Below are 15,394 nucleotides of genomic sequence, written 5' to 3'. Positions count from 1 at the left end.
CTGGTTCTGATAGAAAGGTGTCAGAATACACAGAGCATCACAGTTTGTTGCGTATGGGAGGACCGACACAATATTAGAAAGGTGGTCATAATGTTAGGCCTGATCAGTGTATATAGGTCTAAACGCTAGCTCATTACTGCTGAGATCTGAGTTCGAATCTAGTGCTATCGATCGTACGGGCGTCCACACAGACATGATTGGCCGTGTCTGATGGAGGGGGGGGGGGCGTTTTTGCTGCATCCTCTATCTGGATGAGAGGTGGTAGGCTCACAAAAAGTAATGCATGACTCAGACTCAGTACGCAATACGGCTCTCTATGTGGCTCCTTCTATGACAGGTGAAGAGAAGTGGTCGTGGTTGAAGGCTCTTCTGGGTCTGGGTGGAGTAATTTGGAAACGACAAGATTGGGTGGAAAAAGAGAAATGCTTAATAAATGCTTAAATGAAGTTTGTTGCTGAATAGAAGGACACATGTTGTCAATGATGCACAGCAGCCTCTTAGAAGAAACAAACGCTTGCTTGACTGTGGTCAGAGTCACCCAAGTTTCAACAGCTTCTAATTCAGATGTCATCATCACTAACAAGGAATTAAGAGGCCCTGGTACAAAGTTACATCTCCCATTTAATTATCTGAGCAGATCTGTGTATATTTCAGTCCAGCATGTTTTCAGAACACCCACAACATTAAGTTTCAGTAATAATTGTATTCATGGTTGAGAAGCACCGCTGTGGGATTGGATGAATAAAGCCTGATAGCTGAAAGCTTTGTTTCAGACTATTTTCTGCCATGCGGTGGGTGAAGTGAGCAGTCCAGCGTCTCGGGGTTGCGGGTCGACTGAAGGTCTGAAAGGCTTAATAATGAATGTATTTATTCTCAGGGCTTTTTAGTTGCTTTTATAAGTGATGGGAAGCCAGCGGACTTGTGGGAATCGGGGTTTATAGGGTCGGTGTCGCCTCCTGAGGACGTGAAAAGCTCAAAGTTGGTGATGGATGAGTTGAGGAGACCATAGGGGAAAAAACATGGAGTTAAAAGCAGGAGAGAACAATCGCGTGAGAGAGAGAGAGAGAGAGAGAGAGAGAGAGAGAGAGAGAGAGAGAGAGAGAGAGAGAGAGAGAGCTGTTAGTAAGAAAGTGCTAGGAACCACTTGGAAATGTCGACACCAATAACAGATCGTAACTTGTTCAATGTACATAATACCTTTTCCCTATATACACTATATGGCCAAAAGTATTTGGACACCTGACCATGAGCTTGCTGGACGTCCCATTTCCAAAACAAATGCTATTAACACAAAGTGACCTCTATGTGATCTTGTCCGCTACAACAACAACAGCTCTTCTGACATGGTTTCTCACAAGACTAAGAAGTATGTCTGTGGGTATTTGTGCCCATTCAGTCACTGATGTTGGTCAATTAAGCCTCAGTTGATGTTCGAGCTGTTCAGTGGTGATGAACACTAAACCACTAAATCACTAAAACTAAAACACTAAATCACTTTCTTAATCGCTTATCCAATTAGGGTTTTGGGGTGGTGTGTGTGCTGGAGCCTATCCCAGCTTTTCAATGGGCGCAAGGCACACAGTAACACCCTGGACAGGGCGCCAGTCGATCGCAGGACAGACACACATACACACACATACACACACACATTCACCTATAGGGCAATTCAGTGTCTCCAATTAACCTGACTGCATGGTTTGGACTGTGGGAGGAAACCGGAGCTCCCGGAGGAAACCCACACAGACACTGGGAGAACATGCAAACTCCGCACATAAAGGACCCCGAACGCTCCGCCTGGGGATCGAACCCAGGACCTTCTTGCTGTGAGACGGTGCTACCCACCGAGCCACCGTGCCGCCCTGGCTGAAACATATGAATTCAATAATTGTAAGGAATGTCCCAATATGTTTCTATATATATAGTTCAGGGTCGCAACCCTTAGGTGGGTCGCGAGCCAAAAAAAATGGGTCGCAGAGATTCATATAAATAATAATAACAAAATAAACTTGTACACGAAAGCCCCCTTGTGGAGGCTTTATGATACATCTTGTATAGAGAGAGTAAGATGCGTTGTTTGTGTTGCCTGGGTTGCGTAAAAAATCATGGACAAAATGTGGGTCCTAAAATAGTGTATATAATGTATGTGGACACCAGACTGAGAGCATGTGTGTGAGCATGTGTGTTTTTTAAACATAATGAATATAATAAGTGTGCTTTACCCAGGCAGCGGGTCTCCATGCCTCTCCACAGCCCCGACGACAGGCACTCGCGCACCGTGGATCCAACCAGAATGTAGCCGACGTCGCAGGTGAAAATGGCTGTCGCTCCGAAGGTCGTTTGAGTTCCAATTTTCTTCCCATTAGGAGGAGTCGGCAGCATCCCACAAGAAATAACTGAAGTAAGAGGCGACAGAGAGGCAGAGGAATGAGCTGGCGTCTATCTCAAAGTCAAAGGTACAACTGTAATTTACACCCAATTTAATGGCCTGTATTTTGCCCCCCCACAAACTCCCTGAAACACATATCACACCACGGAAGACACAAGAGCACATGAGTCTCTGCAGAGCCGACTAATGTGGATCACGTCCCGGTGAACAGCAGCTTCAGTGCAGCCCCGATCAAACCCAGGCTTTCATAACGAGCCTATTTACTGAGGATTACAGATACATATCCAACACGCAGACCTGACTTTAATTAATGACCCTCGTTAATCCTGAAATCTGAGCCAGAGCTGTACACCCGAGCCTCCGCTACAGCATCTAGTTTAAACTTCAGCCCTCGTTCATTTGGATATTTGCAGCTTGGGAAAAGCGCTGGCACTTTTAGTCACCCTTGGTTTGACAGTCAGGCAGGGTGGAGATTTAATTGAAAACGTTTGGCTTCTTTCTTAGGAACATCTTGTTGAGCTCTGAGCTCGTGTTTGTGCCAACTTTCTGTAAAGGATGATTGATATTTTTTTACACAGCGTTGGACTGATGATGATAAACGGCTTTGAGCAAGTAAAAGTGTAGACGTCATGATGAGAGCGATTACGCATCACTGACCAGGATTACCAGAGTTAAAAAAAACAGACTCCTTACTCTGGATACGGATTTATGAAGGTATGGAGGGAATGTTTTAGCTGGCCTGTAATTAATTGGCACCCTTGTGCCCAGGGTCAGTGGGTGGCACTGGACCCCCAGTGTTTCAGTGCCTATTTGATCCAAATTTAGGGGCTATTTAGAGTTGCCAACTTACCCTCTGCATGCTTTGAGGAGCTGGGAGGAAACCAACGTACCAAGAAACCTCACACGGAAAAAATGAGAACTGGGGTAGATTCTTAGAACCCAAATATAAATATATATGAGATTTATTATGGCCCTAAATGATGTGAACTCATGTGACCTAAATCCATGTCTAAGACTGTAGGACTTTATCAGGCCACTGGCCTATTCAGGCACTTGACAGGAACACTTGGACATTTCTTGGGAAGGGGGGGGTGTTGGCTCCAACTTTCTGTTTGAGGTGTCAGAATGAGCGGCGGAGGAATGCCGTGAGGGTACCGTAGTACTCTGTTCATGTGTGACATTCAGTAAAAATCTGTCACCGCACTAGGGTGGTGCAGCACTAAAACATGCTAGTCCACCACCGGTGAGCTCTCAAGCTCTTGAGTTCCAATCTCAGCTGTGCTATCAGCCGTCTGGGCGCTTACACAGACACATAACTGGCTCTAAATTAAGTTCTTCATCACTGGTGTAGGTGCGGCCTCTGCACCTTCAAACGAGATACTGTCATCTCTTTGAGACCCAGACCCTGGCAAATAAAGAGGGTGTCGATCGGGGGTGGGACTGGCGGCAGCAATGAAAGATCGACGGGTTCCCACTGGGTTGCCATGACTGAACTCCAGTTCACCTCACTTGTGTGTCTTTGTACTGTAGGAGGAAACCGGAGCTCCCGGAGGAAACCCACACAGACACAGGGAGAACATGCAAACTCCACACAGAAAGGACCCAGACCGCTTCACCTGGGAATCGAACCCAGATTCTTCTTGCTGTGAGGCAACAGTGCTACCCACCGAGCCAATGTGTCGTCTGAATTTGGAGAAAGGATGGAAAATAGGTAATGCATATACAGTTTTATATATTTTAATGAGTTAGTCGGTAGCGCTTGGAGGTCTCTAATGGATCAGTATCAATATTAGCTGATATTGAGCTACCTTTAAGTATCGTGAGTGATTTTAATGTGACTCCCTGGGTCACTTGCTCTACAAAGATTATCAGAGAACTAGCACAGCCATTTAACTCCAGCTTTAGAGGTGCCAGTACAAACACCTTGGAGGGGTCAAGAAATGAGTATAAAAGCAGCCGTGTTACTGCCAAAACCCTTCGGTCCTGAACTCACTCTTGCATCGCGGCCTCTCGTTTCTCCAGCTCCACGTGCCGTTGGACATGCAGTGAATGTGGGCGGGGCCCAGGCGGTAGTAGCCAGGGTTACAACTGAAGGAGACCTTGGTCCCGTATTCATAGCGTGATCCGTTGATGATCTTCCACTTGCCGTGGTCCAGAGTAAAGGAGCCGATGCTCGGGCACACCATGACTGTGGGAGGAACAGAGAACTACAGTAAACATCAAGACCTTTTGGGTTCCTCCTACTGTCTGAGGAAAGAAGTGTTCAAGTGTAATTTATTATATATTATATATTTTCTTTCAGGTAACTGATGTTCCTGCTGTTTCTAGGTCATCCGGCAATCTTTTTTGAGTAACTGTTGTTGTTTTTTCTTCTTTCTTAAGCTTATAGCTTAACATTAGAATTTTGTGCCACATGAAAATGAAACCTGGTGTTTATATGGAGAATTATTATTTAAAAGTGATTTTAATGTGGATTTTAATAGCAACAGAATATTTTTGCTCAATCAGTTCAGTTTTTTATACATTCATTATATGGACAAAAGTATTGGGACACCTTGTATAATCTTATATTGATGTGTTTCAGCCACAACAGTTGCTAACAGGTTTATAAATGAATTATATATAGATAATAAGGAACTATTGTGCTTCCAACTTTGCAGCAAGAGCTTAGGGAAGGCCCTTTCCTGTTTCAACATGACATTAAGAAAAGCTCGGTTTACAGAAACTCCAGTGTCCTGCACAGAGTCCTGACCTCAGCCCCTTTGAACAGCTCTGGAATGAACTGAAACATCAGTTGAAGGTTTCTGGACCAACATCAGTGCCCACTGACTGAATGGGCACAAATTCCCATACACAGACATAATTCAAAGTCTTGTGAGAAGCCTTGTCAGAAGAGTGGCTGTTGTTATAGCTGAGTGTCACTGTATAAAATAACTTTTATCAACTGTGGAACAATAAAACTAAGATTAATTTAAGTTAAACTACTTCCTGGATCAAACTTTTTGAAATGATGGTATATGAAACTTCTGAGCAGGATGAATCACTGGAGATGTCGATGATAGACGGCTTCATCCGGACGAAACTCATCTAGCAAAATGCCAATCACACTAATGAAGCGGTGGACTCACCGGTGCAGCGTGGGATCTTGTTATGGCTGCTCCAGGAGCCGTCAGCCTGGCACACCGTGCTGGTCACCTCTTTCGACGAGAGCCTGAAGCCCTCGTTGCAGAAGTAAGTAGCTCGAGTTCCCGCCGAGTAGTCCGGTGCCAACACACCGCCGTTCTGAGGTGCCACCGGCATGCCACAGGACACAGCTGGAAAAGAGAGTGGGTAATTGAGTTTTAGCTCAAATACTGAGATTAAAACCACACGAGAGTGTTTTGGTCAGGACTGGATCATGTCAATCATAAGAACTGGGCTGCAACACCTTTATCAGAAAATGCTCCTCAAGGGTTCTTTGGAATGGTCGTGGATCTTTGTTAAAATGAATTATTAGGGCAGATATGAGTTTTATTTTTATATCTAAGAATGCTCTCTAAAAGTAAAAAGATTTAAGGATTTAACACAAGCTAATTATTCTTAACTTTTTCTTAGCTTAGTGAGTCACTCCCAGCCCGTCTAGCTGCTGTCCGACAGTGTAATACAATTCTGTGTAAGGGATTTAGCATTGAGAACGTTCAGAAAGCAGATTTTAGCCTTGCTTTTATTGTAAACCTTTGATACAATTATGTATTGCAGAAGGTAAAAAAAACAAACAAATGTCTGCAACAGCTAATTAAGTTAACTGTGGGATTAGTTGCCGGATTCCGAATGGTTAGTATAAAGTAATCACTACGAGGGTTCTTCAAAAAGTTTCTGCACTTTTTTAAACTCTATTTATTAATAATTTCAGAAACAAATAACATCACTTTTCTACATCGTCACCTTCTGATGCATTTTTTCAGCGTTGTACCAACTTTTTAATGCCGTAAGCAAAAACAGTTTTTGGTTTAGCGCATCTTCTTCCACATAAAGCTTCTTTGAGCGTCCAAATCAGATGGAGCTAAATCCGGACTATAAGTGTCTCTCAGACACGACTGATTACTACTCCTCCCTACTGCACTCTCACCGCTTATAACCAAAACAGTATAAAAGTGAGGAAACTTTTTGAAGATCCCTTGTATTTCTAAAATACTAGCCATGTTTTTATTCTAATTGTACATACTGGAGTTACTTCTTTCTTTTAAAACACCCTGATGAGAGCAAAATGACTAACAGTGATTCAGCGAAATCTGTAAACAGTAAGCAGGGGAGGTTTTTAATTTGCTCCAATTAAGGCATTCGTGTGCATTTTCTGTATTCCTTAATGGCGATAATTAAGAATCCAGTTCCCCCGGCGTTAATGCATGGGTAGCAGAAGATGAGCAGAAATACATGCGCCCTGGGGAACAGCAAATTACCCACAATTATTTAAAATACACGTCACTTCCTCAGACGCTGCTCGGAGCCATTGATCCACGTGCACCCGGTGAACTCCGATTTGACCGCCGTCCTTTGAACAACCAGTCGCTCAAAATTAAGAAAAAAACCCCTCACAGAATCTCAAACCAACCAATTAATTTAGATTCACCCCTGATCCTGCTTCTGCTCCGGATAAAGTCGTAAAACAGGGAGAGGATCCGATTAGGCAACGGGGCAGATATTTTTTTAATTAAGTCCTGGGAAGGCAAACAGGTCCTGGAACTGGTTCAAAGCCGGCATCAATAAAGCTATGAGACATAATGAGATGTGCAATTATCGAGCACTAAAAATCTAATGAAATAAATCAAAGCAACAATGGTGCGCACGTAGCATGCTAATAACGGCACGTGGAACGAGACGGATCTTTGTTGTTTAACAGCGTTCATTAGGAGGAACAAAGGCAGGATTGATGCCTGCTGTGGCCACTTGACATAACCTGCTCCCGCATTGATGAGCCACCTAATAAAAGCCTCTAACACACAAAAGAACATGAAAGGCTTTGCATGAAATCACATTTTTAATGATCTGCTATTGTCTTGTTTATCAGCAGAGTTTTTTTTATCTGAACACCTCATTTGTACCTTGACTTTGCCCAAAATATTCACTGATCTGTATTTTCATCTGGCTCTGCTTGCTTTGTTATTATTAACCAATAACTGGCATCAACAAATGTAAAATACTGTATGTGTTTATGATAACTTGTATGACAACATATAAGTACAAAAAATAATAAAAAAATAGAGGATCCACCAAAAGCTCAGTCTTTAAAAGCAAAATTAATTAAAAATTAGTTTTAATTAATTAGCTTGATTAAATTAGATTTTTAAAGGTACATTTCGGAAGCCACTGCTGAATAAGCATGACCTTCAAGCCCTCAGATGGCACTGCATAAAAACCCGCCATGCTACTGTTTAAATACAGCCTATATCTAATATCTGCTATAATTTGACTCTAAGTGAGTAGCACTGTCGCCTCACAGCAAGAAGGTCCTGGGTCCTTTCTGTGTGGAGTTTGCATGTTCTCCCCGTGTCTGCGTGGGTTTACTCCGGGTGCTCCGGTTTCCTCCCACAGTCCAAAGACGTGCAAGTAAGGTGAACTGGAGACACTAAATTGTCCATGACTGTATTCGATATAACCTTGTGAACTGAGTAACTATCTGTCCTGTCATGAATGTAACCAAAAGGGTAAAACATGACGTTAAAATCCTAATAAACAAACAAACAAACTATAATTTGACTTTAATATCTACTTAAAGTTTTTATCTCTACTTCAATTTTTCAATATTTTCCTATATTTTCTATATTTTTTGTAAAGTTGTTTCTATTTTGTACTTTACGTTGTCTTTTTGTTCCCCTCGTTATTTGATACTAATGTGACCAGGCAGTTGTAAAAGCATTTCACTGCTACTTATACCATGTAAAATTGAACTTTAAACATGGGCTCTGGAGTACTTCGGAAAACCGTCGTCACTTTACACAGTCTACCACCGCATCAAGAAATTTAACCTGAAACTGTTCCACCACAATTAAGTACACACCCCAGCCAGGATGCCAATCCATCTCAGGGCCTTGACCATCCACCTCAGACACAGCCAGTCTTGTCTGTATGTGGATGCCCAACCGGCTGATAGCACAACTGGGGATTTGAACCCTGGAAGCCAGCGGTAAAGATCCAGCATAATTTACCGCTGACCACTCAAACACCTTAGAAACTCTAACAATGAATAATATTATATAAAATCTGAGCATTTATACTAGTGTACTACATTATCTCAGTTATTAGCTCATACCTTGACATGCCGGTACGGAAGCGTCCCAGGCCAGGAATGCGAAGTCAGTCTTCTTGCAGACGGCCATGCTCTTCCCGATAAGCCTGTACCCTCGGTCACAGGCCCAGCGAACAACGCTGTTGGCATGGCCGCCAGTCTGGCTGACCACGAACCCGTGCTGTGGAGAATCTGGGGTACTGCAGTACATTGCTACAGATAAACGCACAGGAAATGAGCAACATACTGGAACTGTTACAGCGTGGCATATACATTCATTCCTTAATGTACAATTAAATACAGACTAAATTATACACATATTATTACATTATGTGTGTTCATATACGTTCTCTGCCAATTTATTAGGCACAACTACCTTTTAATTGTCTAGCATTAGGTCCTTATTCTGGTGCTTTCTATCAATAGAAATGAACCCCAGATGGCCACATATTATATGACTAGAGGAACTGGTACAGTTATTTTACACACTATATAAACAAAAGTATTGGGACGCCAATTTAAACTTGCTCATTCATGTGTTTTAGCCCTGATCAGATTTGGAATGAACTGGAACATCAAACATCAGTACCCAGCCATACAAATGCTGTCTTCTTTTTAACTGAATGAGCACAAATTCCCACAGACATACTTTAAAGTCTTTTTACATTTACATTTTTAGCATTTAGCAGACGCTTTTATCCGAAGCGACTTACAATTATGACTGAACACGATTCTGAGCAATTGAGGGTTAAGGGCCTTGCTCAGAGACCCAACAGTGGCAACAGTGGCAACTTGGTGGTGGGAGGGCTTGAACCGGCAACCTTCTGATTACTAGTCCAGTACCTTAACCACTGAGCTACCACTGCCCTGTCTTGTGAGAAGCCTTCTCAGAAGAGCAGCTGGTGTTCTAGTTGATGAGATCACTAGAGGTCACTTTATAGGGACAGTGGATGCCTAGTGGGTAGAGCTTGGGGCTGTCAATTGAAAGGTTGAGAGTTCGAATCCCAGCTCTGCTATGCAGCCATTGTTGGGCCCTTGAGCAAGGCTCTAAACCCCTTTCGGCTCCAGGGGCGCCATACAATGGCTGACCCTGCGCTCTGACCCCAGCTTCCAAACAAGCTGGGATATGTGAAGAAAGAATTTCATTGTACTGTAAACGTGTACATGTATACATGACAAATAAAGGCGTTGTGTTATGTTAATACAATGTGTTAATGAAATAAGATGTACAACAGGCTCATGGTCAGGCGTCCGAATACTTTTGGCCATGTGGTGTATTTCCACTTTCACAAGAGGGCAAATTGGTAAAAACTGCCTGAATCCTGATTGAGTACCTGTGTTCTGTTCCTACTTTAACTGGTACCATTATGTAATGGGTACTGGAGTTCTCTGGAGGGGTCAGTGAGGTGGCAGTATTACTCCACTAGTGCTCGTTATGTAACCAGCTGATCGATTACTGAAACACAGTTCACTTCAGATCAAAGTGTCCTGCAAAGTGCATAATGTGAGGTATTTACTTATTCATATATTCATTAAATGTCTGTTTTACCACTGCTTTATCCTGGTCAGGGTCTCAGTGGGTCTGATTCAGTGGGTCTGATTCATGAAAATAATTAAACACATCCTCACTGAATTAAACGTACTGGAAAAATAAGACATAAAGTGAGGTATGTGCTGTTTTTACACATTCATTTATTCATTCATTGTCTGTTTTGCCACTGCTTTATCCTGGTCAGGGTCACAGTGTGTGATTTATTGAGCGAAAGGCAGGGAACACCCGAACAGGTCGCCAGTCCATCACAACACATTCAAACATTCACGCTTAGGGCAATTTAGTATCTCCAGTTGGCCTGACTGCATGTATATGTACAGTATATGTAACAGTGGGAGGAAACCGGAACACCAAGAGGAAACCCACACAAGCACAGGGAGAACATGCAAACTCAATACAGAAAGGACCCTGACAGCCCGGCTCAGGAATCAAACCCAGGCACTTGTTGCACATGCAGTTGTAATATTATAACTCACTTATTCACATATTCACTTATTTTAACTTTATTTAATTAAATGCAATCAAAAACAGGTCAAATTTTGTAGGTGTACCTAATAAAATGGCCACTAAGTATGTAAAGGCAGTATTTGAAGACGTATGACTATAAATGCATTCCATTAGAACGGCTCCTTTAAATCTCATTTCTAATCATAGACAAGCACAAACACTGAATGGACAGACATCATGGGCTTACAGATGGACAGGACGGATGGTGGACACGTGGTCTGGACAGACAGATGCACACGCGCACGTGAAACACGCATGCGACTGAGAAAGAATTACTAAACGGGGGGGATACATACTTTGATACTCACCCACGTACGTGATGCGGAAGCCCTTTCGGTTGGTGCCGTGGTCGGACGACCAGCGCAGGAGGAGCTGGTGGCCCGCGGTGCTCAGGGCGAAGGGCACGGCCAGCTCTCCGCTCAGCACCGCCACGCTCGGGCTGTAGATGTTAGGACCTGAGAGGAAAAAAGCAAGGTACAGAGCATCAACTGATCCATGTCTGTACATCATCACATAGAATATACAGAAGGAATGAGCACATGCATGCTGGACGTCCCATCCAAAACCATGTGCATTCATCTGGAGTCTGTCTGAGGGAATTTGTGACCAGAGCTTATGAAGAGCTTGGTTAGCAATCACTAGTACAGTTTTTTGAAGGTGTTCAGTGCAGCTGACGTTCCTTCACACATTTTTTGTTTAATACACGGAGCACATTCATGCTGGAGGTGGAAAGGACCTTTACCAAACTGTTACCACAAATCTGAAAGCATTTATTTAATCTAATTAATTTTATACACCTCTTAGCAATACGTGTTAATATAAGACTAAAGTTTCCCCATGATGAAGGCAAGCAGGTTGAGCCAAACTAGATTTGGAGGTCAGGGCAGGACTGAGCTAAAGACCCCTTGCATTACTATTATTATTATTATTATTATTATTATTATTATTATTATTATTATTATTATTACTATTATTATTATTATTACAATGAATATTATTATTATTATTATTACGATGATTATTATTATTACTATTATTATTATTACTATTATTATTACAATTAACATTATTATTATTAGTTATTATTATTATTATTACTATTATTATTATTATTACAATTATTATTATTATAACTATTATTATTATTATTATTACAATTAATATTATTATTATTACTATTATTATTACAATTCATATTATTATTATTAGTTATTATTATTATTATTACTATTATTATTATTAATATTATTATTATTACTATTATTATTATTAATATTATTATTATTACCATTATTACTTTTATTACTAATATTATTATTATTATTATTATTATTATTATTATTACTACTACTATTATTATTACTATTACTATTATTATTACCATTATTACTATTATTATTACTAATTATTATTATTATTATTATTATTATTATTATTATTTTATCATTTGTGTTCTTACATTAATTTATTGTGAAAGCTGGTTGGATTCGGTTGACATGCTTTTCGTTCAGAGATGACGCTAGCATTATTTTATTATGTATTATTATTTTTAATGTATATAACAATTAGTAAAATCTAGTGAGGCCTAATTAGCAAGATTTTACACGCACAAAGCTAATTAGACTGTGCAATTATTATCCTAATTCTATTCAGTGACTCACTCAGACCTCACTAAAACAATTTGAGCTGAATCATGACGGCGCAGGGCGCCTCATCCGTCTCGAAACGTCTGGCAAAACATCCTGATGCAACACGTCTTAGACTCGGAGCAACTTCAGTCATTACTCAAAAAGACTGGAACTTTCAGGGCCAGATGGGTACAAAACCAACGACAATTTAACAGTTTAAACCCTTTAGTGCCCCCACATCCCGAAACTAGAGAAATTCACCTGCTTTCACATTTAATTTTAATTAAATAAAAGTAATAATAATAATAACTTGATTGCAATAATAATTATAAGATAGCATAAAAATACAAAAATAATAATAAATCACACAATAATAATAAAAAAATAGTGTAATAATAATCATAATAAAAATAATTAATTAATAATATAAAAATAATACTATAATAATACTAAAATAATAAAAAAATAATAAAAAAATAACTGAATTTTATGAAGAATTATTGGCAGTACTGATCTTCTTTCCAGTTTTGTTTGTTTTGCGATATTTAGTCAGTAATTATACTAACAGTAAGTGTTGCAGACAATAAAAAGGACATCAAACAATATGTATGTGTGTATAATGTGTATAAAACGGGGCATAAACACACTGTTTTTCATGATTCTTGATTTTTTGGTTTTTAATCTAAAAGGACTTAAATGAGCTTCTAATCAATGATGAGCAACAGACTCATTAGCTAATTGTGCACACTTAGGTAATTACAGCCTAATGACATTCTGAATGCATTTTTAAAATAACATAAATGTAAATCTCATAATAATTAATTCAAACCATTAATTAGTCCAACATTTCAAGTTTTTTTTGTGTTGAGTACCGTTTGTTTTACTGCTCTAAGCATATAATATGCTAATGAAGAAACATTGTTCTGTTAAAAGCCATTTCTGTTCTCTCAGAACAAACGGAAACACGACGCAGCGATGCAGAAATCACAATAATGACAGTCAGGCGTCGCTAATGAGGAAACATGACAAGTAGGAAATAAATGAACTTTAGGTAACGCATGTGCACAGAGGGAACCGGGCGCCCAAAGGACACCACTGGCAGTGTCTGAGGGAGGGAAGGCTGGACGGGGTATCACCTCTCTGCTGGTGCAACTGTGATTTCTAGTGTCTCTTTGAGGAGCACGGGTTTCTGTACGCTCTACGGCTCTCTGTTAGGAAAAGTTTCATACAGCCAGCGAGAGTGTCAGGCAACCAGCAGAGGTCGCCAGAGTGCACAGGGAAACTGAGTATATCCAAACTGGGACAATGTAAAAATAAATAAGCTATAATAAAATTTAAAAATGGGGAAAAAGAAATATAAAGAAATACGAAAATAAATACGTAAATAAATTAGGGCTGTCGAAGTTAACGCGATAATAACGCATTAACGCGATTTCAATTTAACGCGATTAAAAATAATAGTGCCGTTAACGCAAATTCTAGTTAATGTTGAGACTTGACTGGTAGAACTACAACGCTCGGTTACATTATGTTAACATTATGTTAAAACAAACGTTTTAATGTCGGACTTGCCACCGTTTTTCATTTGCGGTTTGTTAACATAATGTAACCGAGCGTTGTAGTGATGCACTTATAAAGAAATAAATACACGCTATATTCACAAGTTGTCGGGAGCAGAACACTTTTATTAACTTATTCTGTTAAGGTACCAAATACCGGAAAGCTGAGTCAAGCACGTTAGTCCATGCACTATGGAAGCCCCAAAGGGTCAAAACACACTCACTTCGTGTAGAAACGGCCATCAAACCATTGTCACAATACAAGCACAGAAAAGTCTGTTACAATAACTACGCCTTATCCCACCTAAAGCACCGCTGATCTACAATGTTTGCTGATGGAGAAATTCTAAACTACAATCTGACATTTACTGCCTAGTATGTGAGTGAATAAACTCCCTTACAGTTTTCTCTTGTCCCAGCAGTTTTTAACATCAGTACATTTAGCATAAAATGTGTTCACCATTTTAATTGTAACATTTCACATAAAAATCCTTGTTTTCTAACATTTACACAGATTTTTTTTTATGCGATTAATCGCGATTAACTATATGAAATTCTGAGATTAATCGCGATTAAAAATTTTAATCGTTTGACAGCCCTAAAATAAATACATAAATAGATAAATAAATAGATAAATATAAATAAATAAATAGGGGTCATTAAAGTGTACAGGGAAACACTATGAGTAAATCCATACTGGGACAACGTAAAAATAAAATTTTGAAATGGGGAAAAAGAAATTAAAATAATTAAATAAATAAATAAATAGGGGTCATCAGAGTGCACAGGGAAACTGAGTATATCCAAACTGGGACAACTTAAAAATAAATAATAAATTAATTAATTTAAAAATGGGGAAATATAAATAAATAAATAAATAAATAAATAAATAAATAAATAAATAAATAAATAAATAAATAAATAAATACATACATACATACATACATAAATAAATAGGAGGTCGTGAAGGAAAACTAAGTATATCCAAACTAGGACAATTTAAAAATAAATATTGTATAATAAAATTTTTAATTGTGGAAAAAGAAATCTAAATTAATAATACATAAATACACAACAGAATGTGTCCGCGACAGCAATATTTACCATCAAAGATCTCGAGGATGTCGAACTCCTTCTCGGTTTGAAAGAGCTGGAAGTGCAGGGTGAGGTTGTAACCCTTCTCCACACTAATCATCCACGAGCACATCTGCAGGTTGGGGTAATTATCTGGAAAACCTGGACTCAGAATCACACCCATCGAGTCAAACAGCACCTCGTTATCTGGACATTGCACTGGAAAAAAACCCCAATGTGGCTTATAAAAAACAGTATTTATCAAAGTTACAACTGACCATAGGTTTGATCACTGGACATCCCATTTCTTATTAAACATTCTGTTTTATATGCATTTATTTAAAGTCCTGTACAGAAGTTAAGGAACGTGGAGATCACACACTGAGTGTGATCAGTGTGTGACTCTCCACGTGCAGGACTGGT

The 15,394-nt window shown here is 39.7% G+C and overlaps 1 protein-coding gene across 1 annotated transcript in view; it reads right to left on the bottom strand.

The window, feature by feature from the left end:
• csmd3a (CUB and Sushi multiple domains 3a) overlaps window positions 1-15,394 on the bottom strand; it is a 323,290-nt gene that overhangs the window by 71,233 nt on the left and 236,663 nt on the right. Inside the window, exons 47-52 of the mRNA XM_062985995.1 lie at window positions 15,002-15,190; window positions 11,019-11,165; window positions 8,676-8,864; window positions 5,515-5,700; window positions 4,380-4,574; window positions 2,220-2,393 (exon numbers count right to left, since the gene is read on the bottom strand). Of these exons, the coding sequence (XP_062842065.1) occupies window positions 2,220-2,393; window positions 4,380-4,574; window positions 5,515-5,700; window positions 8,676-8,864; window positions 11,019-11,165; window positions 15,002-15,190 (1,080 nt within the window). The remainder of the gene's footprint in view (window positions 1-2,219; window positions 2,394-4,379; window positions 4,575-5,514; window positions 5,701-8,675; window positions 8,865-11,018; window positions 11,166-15,001; window positions 15,191-15,394) is intronic.

The sequence above is a fragment of the Trichomycterus rosablanca genome, chromosome 23 (genome assembly GCF_030014385.1).
Source record: "Trichomycterus rosablanca isolate fTriRos1 chromosome 23, fTriRos1.hap1, whole genome shotgun sequence".
Taxonomy (NCBI): domain Eukaryota; kingdom Metazoa; phylum Chordata; class Actinopteri; order Siluriformes; family Trichomycteridae; genus Trichomycterus; species Trichomycterus rosablanca.
The sequence above is the reverse complement of the archived record's forward strand: the minus strand, read 5'-3'. Positions and strand labels throughout refer to the sequence as shown.